Source organism: Rutilus rutilus (genome assembly GCF_951802725.1).
Source record: "Rutilus rutilus genome assembly, chromosome: 3".
NCBI classification, from domain to species: Eukaryota; Metazoa; Chordata; class Actinopteri; order Cypriniformes; family Leuciscidae; genus Rutilus; species Rutilus rutilus.
Window position 1 is genome coordinate 59,405,154 of NC_140211.1, and position 13,090 is coordinate 59,418,243.

General features: G+C 43.0%; 1 protein-coding gene across 1 annotated transcript; it reads left to right on the forward strand.

The window, feature by feature from the left end:
• The first annotated feature begins 8,956 nt into the window (after window positions 1-8,956).
• Window positions 8,957-12,559, forward strand: sox17 (SRY-box transcription factor 17). The gene is made up of 2 exons (XM_084405902.1): window positions 8,957-9,398; window positions 10,897-12,559. The coding sequence occupies exons 1-2, from the start codon at window positions 9,182-9,184 to the stop codon at window positions 11,511-11,513; spliced, it is 834 nt and encodes a 277-aa protein (XP_084262028.1). The 5' UTR covers window positions 8,957-9,181; the 3' UTR covers window positions 11,514-12,559.
• Window positions 12,560-13,090: the final 531 nt, after the last annotated feature.

Sequence of the window (13,090 nt, forward strand, 5' to 3'; positions counted from 1 at the left end):
ACATTTTGCTTCTACACATTGCTTCGCCATGTGCTTCTACATACCTTTGTTTGTTTCGTTTCTGTGTGTGCCAGATTGCTGTTAGCCAGCCTGTTGCTTTGTCAGATTGTCTACTGTTTTAACTTGTTGGCTTCAGGGCTTTCTGCCTGTCTTGACCTCCCTCTCTGCCGGATTACTGTCTCCGGCCTGCCTTTGGCTGCATTAGCCGTGTTTCCCCTGTTGGGCCAGTGCAAGCCGGGCTTTAAACGGGCGGGCGGAACTAATAGCCTCGGGTCTGGAACATCGGGCCCAAAACCTGCTGCGTTTCCCCTGTCGGGCCAGTGCGAGCCGGGCTTTAAACAGCCGGGCGGGGCTAATAGCCTCGGGTCTGGAACATGGAGCCCAAAACCTGCCGTGTTTCCACTGTCAGGCCAGTGCGAGCCGGGCTTTAAACGGGCGAGCGGGACTAATAGCCTCGGGTCTGGAACACCGAGCCCTAAAAAATTTATACATTGCGTATAAATATGTTTTGCCTTATACGGTGATCAGAATCCACATCAGATCACAAACAGAAGGCAATCAAACATGAAAGTGAGTTTTGAGCTAAAATGATTTTAAAAGTCTTTAATGCGGATGTTAGCAGGTATAGCTATAGAATCACTCGGTGCTAGCGTCTCCAGTCTCAGGTAACCCCCCCCCTCTGTTCGTAACCACTCCTCAAGCCCAAGCTGGCCCGCTTTGGGCCAAGGTATTCATCGGGCCGATCAAGCCCCGGGAGTGACAGTGGTCCCGGCACGCACTAGCATGCCCGCTTTAGGCCCGACAGTGGAAACACGGCTATTTACACTGCTAGTCTTATTGCACAGATCCGATCTTTTGACCGGATCCGATTTTTTTGGCCCGACTGTTTACATTCACTTTAGAGAGGACTGGAATCGATATCTGTTTACATTAATTCCCGCCCAATATGATTTTCAATGATCGTTTTACTATCCACATGTAAGACACTGGTTTTGAATGGCCGTGCTATTAAAATTATTCATATAATTCATGTCGGGTGGTCATGATTATTTTCCAGCATGGACAAGATAACAGCTGTCATGACTCATGAATGTTTTGCAGCACAAAATCTGACAGAACATATAGTCCGGAAATAATTTTCATTTATCTACAGCTCAGAATTCTGAAGTGAAATAAAGTAGCCCTGTAATATTTTTTTTTCTTTTTTTAATGAATTCGAAGGAATTAACCAAAGAGAGAGAGAGCGCGCGGATTGGGTTTGTTGGGATATTGAGTAACCCAATAGTGAAGCTTGTTGGTTTAATTACAGTGAAATTATCACCTCATTGCTGAGAAATATAATGTAGCTTTCAGTAGCGAAGCTGTTTTATTTATAAAAGTCACGGGCAGAGATTGAAAACCAGCTCCTGAATGTTTCTGTGTTCACGCAATTTCTTTTCTTTACAAAGATAAATATAAAGTTCCCACCTCAATAAAAACCCGTGAGCGAGCGCACACAGGAGTCGTGCTCACCTTGTGGTGGCTTGGAATTCATAGGGGAATCGGATATGCATGTTTAGATGTGGGACGGATGGAACATTTGGAAGTGGCTCAGATCGGATGCGAAAAAATCGGATCTCCTGCGGATTTTCGTGTTTACACGTGTGCAACAAATTCCGATCTGTGTCAGATGTGAGAAAAAGATCGGATTTTTTGTGCCAGTGGAAACGCAGCCTTGGACACCGAGTTAACTACTCCTGACCTGTTTCCTTTGGCCTGCTTGGTTCCTTGCACAATCTTTGGTTTGTCTGTGTCTGCCTGAGCACCAGCTTCACCATCCAGACTTTTACTGGTTCCCTGGTTTCCCAGTCTGTTGACCACCTCCTCTGTGAGGACTTTGAGCTTGCTGCTCTCTGGTCTGCCAATTCGGGTATATAAATGGGTACATTACCCACCAATAAGCTGCGCTTGTTGTTGTGACTATTATTTTGACGGCGATGAGAACGCCAGAGCCTGAGCTCAGTGTTCGCATTCTCCTGTTCATTAATTTACAATCTGTCTAACAGTCCTGTCTAATACGTTATTAGATAGAACTGTTATACATAGAAAGAAAGTATATGAAAAAGTATTAGCGTATGCCATGTGATTGATGTCCAGTGTCGCTGAACAGAAATACATAATCATGTTTGGCTTGGTCTCCTCAAAGTTGCAATGGATTATCTCCTCAGCGTAAAGGTTAAGAGGTCCATCTATCACTGTTTTCCATGTAAATAGAGTAATATATAGGCTATAATATATATATAATACTGTTGACTTTGGACTATTTTATTTTATTTTATTTTATTATTTTTATATTTATTTTTATATTTATATTTACATCATGTTCCATATAGTGTGCTATACCTGACTTATGTGCACTGATTTTCTAATTGTACATTTATCTATTTCTGTCCTGTCTTATTGTTGCAAACCGTAATTTCCCCATTCTGGGACAAATAAAGGTTTTTCTTATCTTATCTTATCTTATCTTATCTTATCTTATCTTATCTTATCTTATCTTAATATGTGTGTTTACACAGCTTTTTTTAAAATGGCGGGTGCTGGTGTTTCGCGTGTGTTTGGCCAATCAGCGAACACTAACGTCATGGATAGTTCCTATAGTGCTGGTTTAGACTGACTCTGAAGTAGGAGGAGTAAATTAGTTCCTCCAAAAGGTGTTCCTAGAACTAAAATTGTTAGTTACTGCGGTGCGAACACGCCAAAAACCGGGTACTTCCAACAATAGTTCTAGAAACTATGAAAAATGTTCCTCTGGTGCGAAAGCCCCTTTAGCTATTGTTTGAGTGCTAACTGCTCCTGGCTCTGTGCTTTCTGCTCCATAGTAGGAGGAGGCGGATCTGTGTAGACCCGATCAAGGCTCCACAGTAGGAGAAGGCGGATCCGTGTAGACCCAATCAAGGCTTCACTGTAGGAGAAGGCGGATCCGTGTAGACCCAATCAAGGCTTCACTGTAGGAGGAGGCGGATCCGTGTAGACCCGATCAAGGCTTCACTGTAGGAGAAGGCGGATCCGTGTAGACCCAATCAAGGCTTCACTGTAGGAGGAGGCGGATCCGTGTAGACCCGATCAAGGCTTCACTGTAGGAGAAGGCGGATCCGTGTAGACCCAATCAAGGCTTCACTGTAGGAGGAGGCGGATCCGTGTAGACCCAATCAAGGCTTCACTGTAGGAGGAGGCGGATCCGTGTAGACCCAATCAAGGCTTCACTGTAGGAGAAGGTGGATCCGTGTAGACCCGATCAAGGCTTCACTGTAGGAGAAGGCGGATCCGTGTAGACCCGATCAAGGCTTCACTGTAGGAGGAGGCGGATACGTGTAGACCCGATCAAGGCTCCACAGTAGGAGAAGGCGGATCCATGTAGACCCGATCAAGGCTCCATAGTAGGAGAAGGCGGATCCGTGTAGACCCAATCAAGGCTACACTGTAGGAGGAGGCGGATCCGTGTAGACCCGATCAAGGCTCCACAGTAGGAGGAGGCGGATCCGTGTAGACCTGATCAAGGCTTCACTGTAGGAGGAGGTGGATCCGTGTAGACCCAATCAAGGCTCCACGGAAGGATGAGGCAGATCCGTGTAGACCCAATCAAGGCTCCACGGTAGGAGGAGGCGGATCCGTGTAGACCTGATCAAGGCTTCACTGTAGGAGGAGGTGGATCCGTGTAGACCCAATCAAGGCTCCACGGAAGGATGAGGCAGATCCGTGTAGACCCAATCAAGGCTCCACGGTAGGAGGAGGCGGATCCGTGTAGACCCGATCAAGGCTTCACTGTAGGAGGAGGCGGATCCGTGTAGACCCAATCAAGGCTTCACAGTAGGAGGAGGCGGATCCGTGTAGACCCGATCAAGGTTTCACAGTAGGAGGAGGAGGCGGATCCGTGTAGACCCTATCAAGGCTCCATGGTAGGATGAGGTGGATCCGTGTAGACCCGATCAAGGCTCCACGGTAGGAGGAGGCGGATCCGTGTAGACCCGATCAAGGCTCCACGGTAGGAGGAGGTGGATCCGTGTAGACCCGATCAAGGCTCCACAGTAGGAGGAGGCGGATCTGTGTAGACCCAATCAAGGCTACACAGGAGGAGGAGGCGGATCCGTGTAGACCCAATCAAGGTTTCACAGTAGGAGCAGGCGGATCCATGTAGACCCAATCAAGGCTTCACAGTAGGAGGAGGCAGATCCGTGTAGACCCAATCAAGGCTTGGACCGTCTCGACCTGTTGACTCCTGATTCTCACAAAGCGCTGCAGTGGTTCTTGGATTTGAACTAATTTTTATCACCATTTGTTGCATAATTATATCCAGATCACTGTAATCTTGCTGGCTTCCACCTCCACAAGGACTCCCTTTCCAAGTCCTCTCAGAATAAGGTTGCTTTTTAGAGGCTGAAGGCTTGTTTCTATTCTGCACCAATTTTATTATTTACAGATCCTGAGTGGCAGCTTGTTGTGGAGGTTGATGCCTCAGAGGTTGGTATTGGGGTGATCCTTTTCCAGCGAACCCTGGGAGATGGTTAAGTGCAATCTTGTGCCTATTACTCCCTTATCTTAACGTCCAAGCTCCAAAAATCTTAAGTCAGATGCCCTGTCCCACCAGTTCACTGGCTCAGATGACAGTCGTACTCCTGAACCTATCATCTAGCCTGAATGGATGGCGTCAGCTGTCAGGACACTGGGTCAGGGAGGCGCTTCTGTCAGCTGAGGTGCCCAGGAGATGATGGAACCTATTATTTGTGCCGAAATGGATCCTGCCCTCCTGTGGAGCCACTCGTCAAGGCTTGCCATCCAGGATTGAAGAGGACACTGAAATGCCAGCAAATGTCATATGCCAGCAATTTTAGGGCCTTCCATTCAGTTTGTTACAGCCTGCTCAGTCTGTACCCAGAATAAATCGTCCAACATGCCTCCCTCATCATCCCCCTCCATCCTTGCTCCCACTTTGCCTTGGAATTTGTCAAAGGCATTCCCCTGTCCTGTGGCAATTCCTTCATCCTTTCAGTGATGGATCGCTCTTCTAAGGTGGTCCACTTTATTCCCCTCCCTAAGCTCCCCTTTGCTAAGGAGACAGCGCTGGTTGCGTAGACCACATCTTCCAGATCCATGGCCTTCCGCTGAATGTGGTCAGGGAGTCTCTTCAAGCTGAGGAACATGTCTGAGGAGAGTTGCTGTGTCCCATCCTGGGGTATTCTGGACCGGTTTCCCCGTGTCTTCGCCCTGCCCTCCTCATTTATTAGTTCCTCTTGTGTGTGCTGTTCCCTGGCGTTGTTTGCCCTTGTTCTCTCAGCATTCAGTCTGTTGCTCTGCCGGCTTGTCTGTTATTGGCTTCAGGATTTGTTGACTGTTTTCCCTGACTGGTCTTGTCAGCCTGATTATGGTCTCTGACCCGCCTTGGACCCTGAGGCCCTGTGTCCACCAAAGCGTTATTTCACGCGGCTGGCGTATTTTTCCAATTGTTTTCAATGGGAGCACTGCGTTTTTAAAACGGCATGAGTGTAATGAGGCGCTGAGTGTTTTTTAATGTTCAACTTTGGGTAAAACGCAGCGCTCATCACTGTCACTTTTTACCCATCCGTCCAATCACAGTGGAGGAGGGGCAGGGCTAATACCACACCGACCAACCGCCACATTCTGCTTGTACAACGTCACCAGATGACAACAACAAGTATAATAACGGAACAAAATAATTTAAAACAAGAGCCAGAGCAAATACTTTACATTGTATCGACATTTTTATATAGAAACAACACAGAAACAAACTATCAGTAAAATGAGATACTAGTAACACTTCCGTGGATATTCCGTATCATAGCAAAGCGTCTCAACTGGGGGGGCGGGGGAACGCTGCACTACCAAAACGCTCTCAAGCGCCCACAGCTAGGCGTTTTCAGCTAAACACGCTGTGGTGGACACGAGTTATCTACCCCTGACCTGTTTCCCTGGTTTCTCCATCTGTCAACCGCCTCTTGTGCTATCTGATCTGCCCATGCTATTGGTTTGGTGTGCACTACTGGCTCTGACCCTCAAAACAAGCCCACCCGCCTCTCCTGCGTTCGGGTCAGACCCGGCGCCAGGACACACGACTTGGGGGGCTTGCGGTTGAAATCGAGTTCTGGATGGGGTTCAGATCATCGCAGGATCACTTTTCTTGAACTCTTCCTGTCCGATTTTAGGGAAAAATCGGATCTATTGAAAACGTAGAATAGATTACTTAAGCGAGCCCAAAGCACACCACAGACAAAGTACAATCAACATGGGAAAATCTCACAGTAAAACTGGGAGCTGTGAAAAATATGATACACTGGTGTTTCGCCAGATGAGAAGTTTTCTGTGTATCATATTTTTACTCTTTTAATTCCTTTTATAATTGTATAATCTTCATGTCTCTTTTAATTTCTTTTATAACCGTTTTAATTTTCCTCGCTTTTATTTTGTGATTATTTTGATTAATTTCAAAGCACTTTGAATTACCATAGTGTATGAAATGTGCTATATAAATAAACTTGAGATCATCATATCGACGTCGAGCCTGATTTGGGTTCTCTCTCTATTACTGGCCTTCATAACACCGGGTCCCGTTATAGTGTTAACATGTTTGTAGGGCACCAGGCGGAGGGGAGACTGGGATGGAGTGAGGGGTGTGTGTACCTACTTTAACATATTTGGGGGACAAATTTGTAGCCTCCCTTTAGGGATGTCCTTATTCGAGAAAATAAATTCTCTGTCAAACGTTGTCTGGGTTATGTTTTAGTATGTACAACTAGCTGTATATAAAAACAGTAGAAGTTTATAAAATGTCCACATTTATATGTGTGTGTGTGTGTGTGTGTGTGTGTATGGGAGAGGTCTCTCACCCTTATCTTGACTATAGTGCTTCAGCCTGCATTTCCTGTCCCTCACAAACTGCTTCCTGTCCTTGGCGTTGGAGCCTTCAGACACACACACACACACACACACACACACACACACACACACACACACACACACACACACACACACACACACACACACACACACACCCTGTCCCCCATGCACAGACAGCTCTACACACAGACTCACATTTATGAATAAACGCACACACTGTCGCCAGGCAGGCCTTTGTGGGGAATTACACAATAGCACTGGCTCCTGAGTGCCGGGGGACTTTACATGAGTCAGACGGAAGCTGTATATGTGTTCGCACTCAACACACACACACACACACACACACACACATATATGGCCCACTGGTTCTTCACAAGTAAAATAGTTGATGTATTACAGTGCTAGTATGGAGGGCGTAACACGCGGAGCGGCTTATGTCTATGATGCTCTTCTAAGCCATTATAACACAAAGAGTTAGAGAGTAAAAACATTCAAATCAAGCTGACCAGAAAATAGGATGTGGTTTTGGTAAAGTTCCCAGTTGCTCCAGTAACACGGCACACGAGCCGACAGGGACATGCTAGTTCTCAAAACGTGAACATGTACCATTTGCATGCACATTTTACAGCATTCATTTAAGCAATAAGCCTCAACAAGCCTTGTATTACCCTTTACCGAGGCAACAGCAATATTATCAGACCCCAATATTCAATAAATAGTTTGTTTTTAATGTTAAAATAATTGATATTAATATTTTATACCTTGCATTAGATATGTTTAAACAAAACACTGTACAGTCTCGTTTTGTACTGTAAGTAAAGCCAGTTCAAGTTTGAAGAAGAACATCGCATTACATGACAACTATTCAGCGACTACCACTTCATTCAGAGGCATGAGAGTTCCTTCACTGAATACAATGCAACACCTTTCTCTTCATTATCAGTGTGTGACAATCCTCCTACTACTGTCTGCAAATTCAGGTTAAATCTTCTGGCAGGATATTAATCCTAAACCAAACATTTATCGCATCCGTAATGCAAACATTTAACTCTTAACACGCGACAACCAACAATTAAACGTTCGCGAATTAAAAGTCAAATCGCTTTACAATTTCACGTCCACTTAGTGATGAATATCATTTCTTGTGTGTGCTTGCGGCCAAACTCTTAATTTAGCTTCTTTAAATAATAGGCCTATGTAGAATAGCTGTGATGTAAGCCTATCTTTTAAAAGTTTAGAGAAAATAAAAGTGTTTCTAGAGCTTGAGTAAAAGTTAAAAGTTAAAGTGTTTATTTATGACTAACGCATTTTAGTCATAAATAAACACTCGCAAACAGAAGCACAAAGAGCTTTTCAACATGCACAAAACATATGCTTTGTCAGGTGATGTGATTATTCCAACACGATCTCATGAAAGTGCGAATCTATAGCACGAATTTTATTTCTCGTGCCATTTATAGGCCAAAAATAGTTTTTGCGTGCACATGACACACACCCACCCCTAATCCTACCCAAGGGGTTTACAATGCGTCTCATTTGCACGCAAAAACTATTTTTGGCGTATAAATGGCACGAGAAATAAAATTCATGCTATAGATTCGCACTTCACCTGACATGTGTGTTGTGCATGGAGAATAGTTTCATGAGATCGGGCTGATTTACTATTCACATGCTTTTACGCTCGAACTTTTTTATCATCATGACAAATAAAAAGGGTCTTAACACATACTAACACATTCGTTTTAAGCATATGCCTCCTAGAAAGAAAATAAAAGTGTGTATAATGCTTGAGTAAAAGTTAAATCACGAGCTATGCAACGCATTTTAGTCATAAACAAACGCGCAAACGGGAACCATAAGGACTTTTAACTCTGCCTAAAACATATGCTATGTCAGCTGATGTGATTATTCACATGCTTTGTATTCGTTAAATATAAAAGTGAAATGTCCCGGGGGAAGAATCGCTGTGAACGCGCAGTGTTTGTGAACGCGGATCTCTCACACCTTCCCCGGCTCGGTTCGGTCCGCCCACACGGGTCACTATTGGTGGAGTTTAAATCTGTGTGCACTTCTGACCTTACTGCTGAATATACTGTATGCGCTCAGCAAAGGGAACCTAGCAGAGGACATCCAGTGAAGGAAGTTTCCAGGCCGCACACAGTCTAGTTTATCACCAGAGATCACCAGAGAAACGCGCGCGCCGCGTGTAGGAGATGAGCAGTCCCGATGCGGGTTACGCCAGTGACGAGCCGAGCCTGACCCGAGCCTGAGCCGAGGCACGAGCTCAGTCATGATGCCCGGCGCGCTGCAGTGCGCGTGGCCGGAGGTGGACGCGCTACACGCGCTCTCGGACGCCAAAGCGAAGCGCGAGACTCCCGCGCGCGGAAAGAGCGAGGCGCGCGTCCGCAGGCCGATGAACGCGTTCATGGTTTGGGCGAAAGATGAGAGGAAGAGGCTCGCGCTGAAAAACCCGGACCTGCACAACGCAGAGCTCAGCAAAATACTCGGTGAGTAGAGACATGTCTGTTATTGGTTTTACTAAACAGAGAGAAGTTCGTTAAATCAGCAGCTGTTGTTCAAAAACACAATTATTCAAATCACATATTCAAGCTTTGTCTTCATTATTACTTCCAGGCTGGATTGTTCAAAGTCAAATTGCACATAAATACAGCTTTAAATATAGTAATGTGGGAAATATGCATCAAAATAAAACAACGCAGACTTTACCATACTCAGTTTATCATTGACCCAAGGTGAAATAAAAGTAGAATCTAATGTCATATATTAACATCATTCGACATGAATGTGTAAAGTGAGAGGCAGCCTACAGCTCGTTTCATGAGTGAAAAATGTTTAAAATATTTCATACAACAGTTTCTACACTTTGTTATAGTAGAATATTGTGTGGTATTACTTAGGCTACATTTTTACCAGAAACATTTTCATACCTTTTAAAGCTGTGAATCGATACAGCTTCGAAGTTAGTGAATAAGCAGTGCTGACAGATCAGATATTATATTTAGTTACTGTTGTTTTATAATAATGTGATTTGCATGTAGAATCAAATGATTTATCAGTAAGTGTAATAAAAGACACATTCTGGAATTGTTTTTTTATCCTGCTCTTTGTTCATGGATATTTTGCTTAATTTTCACAGTAAAAAATGATACGATCAATAATTTGATAAAATGTCATGTTTCTACGTTGCTTTAACTCACCAAAATTAGTTAAACAGTTTTCAACTTTTTAAAGATTCAAGTCATTTTTTTTTTAAGTTGATTGTACGTAAAACTTTACGGCAACTACTTTTTTTTACGTTTTATTTATTTTATTTTACATTGGAGATGTGTGCACTGTAAACTGAGATGAGTTGAGTTAACTTAAAAAAAGTGAACTTCAACTTAAACTAAATAAACTTCATGCGCAATTGAAAAAATTGAGTTATGTGGACTTGTCAACTTACATAATTGAGTTATGAGAAAAGTTTACAATTCCACATAACTTATTTTTTTCAATTACGCATGAAGTTTATTTACTTAATTTCAAGGCAATGGGTTTCCTCACTTTTTTTAAGTTAAGTCAGCTGATCACTGATGATAGAGACTCAAGCACTATTGATAACACTTTACAATAAGGTTCATTAGTTAACATGAACTAAGAATGAACAACATTTCTACAGCATTTATTAATCTTCGTTAATTTCAGCGTTTACTAATACATTAAAACCAAAGGTTGTATTTCTTAACATTAGTTACGAACACGAACAAACAATGAACAGCTGTAAACTATTTTTAATAACTAACATTAACAAATATTAATTAATACTGTAACAAATGTATTGCTCATTGTTAGTTCATGTTAGTTAATACATTAATGTTTACTAATGAACCTTACTGTAAAGTGTTATCCACTCATTTAAAAGCCTCTGAAATGCATTATTATCCGGACTCTCCTGTTATTATCCGGACTCTCCTCTTATTATCCGGACTCTCCTGTTATTTCCAGGAAAGTCGTGGAAGTCGTTGCCGATGTTGGAGAAGCGCCCGTTCGTGGAGGAGGCCGAGCGCCTGCGAGCGAAACACATGCAGGATCATCCCAACTACAAATATCGTCCCCGGCGGCGCAAACCGGTGAAACGAGTGAAGCGCCTGGACTCGGCGTTCCTGCGGTCCGGTCCGGCCGATCCGGGTTTTCCTGCGTACTTCGAGAGCCAAGCGTTCGAGACCTTTGGCTCGACTCCGATGGGATTCGCCGGACACCAGTCTTCATGCAGATACACACACTTTCAGGAGCACGGCGACACACACACCGTCTACACACACACCGATCCACAGCTCAGTCTGATGACTGACACACAGCAGCTTTATAACGAGAGTCTTTGTGTTTATAACTCTTCTTCTCATCACGCGTTCCCTTCGACTGTAGATGTGTTCTCCAAGCGTCAGTACGAGGAATCCTCACTCAAACACAACATGCCTGATCCCGATCCCGATCCTGATCCGGGTCTGATGACGGATGAGTGTCTGGTTTACGGGGTTCCTCATGTTCCTCAAGGGCCCGATCTGATCTCCTCCGCTCTGTCTGACGCCAGCAACGCTGTGTATTATTACACTCATTCCTGAGAGTTTCTGGGCTGGTTTAGAGAAAAACTGAATCCAACTTGATGAATTATTTCTAGCTTTCGATCAGTTCCCCGTAGAGCTGAAGCTTCAGAGGCCCTTCAAGTGTTTTCAAACGCCAGCAATAAAGTATAATTTGAGTTTCAAAATGTACAATCTTTCTCTTTCTGTAAAGCAGGACAAAGAAACACTAATGACAATAAAACTTATGGTGCAATGCTCTCTCGAAAGTGTCCAGCAAATTCTGGGCTCTTAAACCTGAATCCAACTTGAAGAATTATTTCTAGCTTTCGATCAATGAAAGTGTAATCCCCCGTAGAGCTGAGATCTCTGAGACCTTCAGTTGTTTTCACACTGTATAAAGTGTTGAGAGGAATTGAGGAAACCTGTTGCCTTAAGGATATAAACTTCATGCTTAATCGAAACAGTTAAGTAAAGTGGAATTGTCAAGTTCCCATAACTTAATTTTTTCAATTAAGCATTACGTTTATTTACTTAATAAATGTAAGGCAAGGGGTTTACTCAATTTTTTTAAGTTAGTGAACTGAACACTTTTACAGCCGAACCCATTCAAACGGCAGCATTAAAGCATGAGTTTCAAAATGTACAATCTTTCTCTTTCTAAAAAGCAGGACAAAAACACTAACAACAATGGAAATTCTGCTGCTCTCTCGAAAGACTTATTTTAGATTAATCATTTTTAGCTTTTGATTAATGAAAATGTAATTAGAGCTGAAATAAAAATATTAAAAAAAAAACATTTTTAAAGTTCGTTTATTATTACACTTTTAAAATGTACACTCTTTCTCTTTCGGTAAAGCAGGACACAAACACTAATGATAATCATAATTCTGCTGCAATAATGCTCTCTAAAGACCAGCAAATGTCTCATCCTGACTTTCTACTGTAAATATTGTCAGTGTAAAATGAACTGTACAGTAAAACCCTTACAGAATCAATTTTATGTTTATGTTTATTTTTTCTTTGTTTTGTTTTTGTATTTTTGAAAATTAAAAGGAAAGCATCATACTGTGTTTGTTGCTTTGTTCAAATGAATTCCTCCTGGAGTCAAACTCTATTGATCTGAACTATTCTGCTGTATTGTGTGTAAATGATGTTCGTGCTCGAGGTAAAACTTCCCGGTTCTCTCTCTCACACACACACACACACACACACTTCTCCTCTGCGCTACTTCTCCATTGTTGTCCATTCTCCAGTGTAAGCGTGTAAATAAGTTCAACTTTTAAAGAACACGTTTCTAGATCTTGCGTTTTTCCCGTTTCACTAGCCGTGTTTCCATTACCCTTTAAATTGCGCAAATTGAAATTACGAATTGAAAATACGCCCAATGGAAACACGTAATTTTCGCAAAAACTCCTATTAATCGCAAACAAGTTTTCACGCTCGCATGAGGAGGTTTTTCAGGCAATTCGAAAAAGAAATATTTCGCAAAACTGCAATGGAAACAGTTTTTGCGCATTTACAGGTCACCTGACGTAGATGACGCGGTGTGTTTGGACAGAATACGAGACAGAGTTCTTTATTAAATTCATATAAGACAAAAGAATTACAGGAATCAT

What these genes read in the sequence shown, in the direction of transcription:
- sox17 (XM_084405902.1), top strand. Translation starts at nt 9,182, where the DNA reads ATGATGCCCGGCGCGCTGCAGTGCGCGTGGCCGGAGGTGGACGCGCTA. An exon ending in AGAGCTCAGCAAAATACTCG is followed by an intron (nt 9,399 to 10,896) that starts GTGAGTAGAGAC and finishes TGTTATTTCCAG; the next exon opens with GAAAGTCGTGGAAGTCGTTG.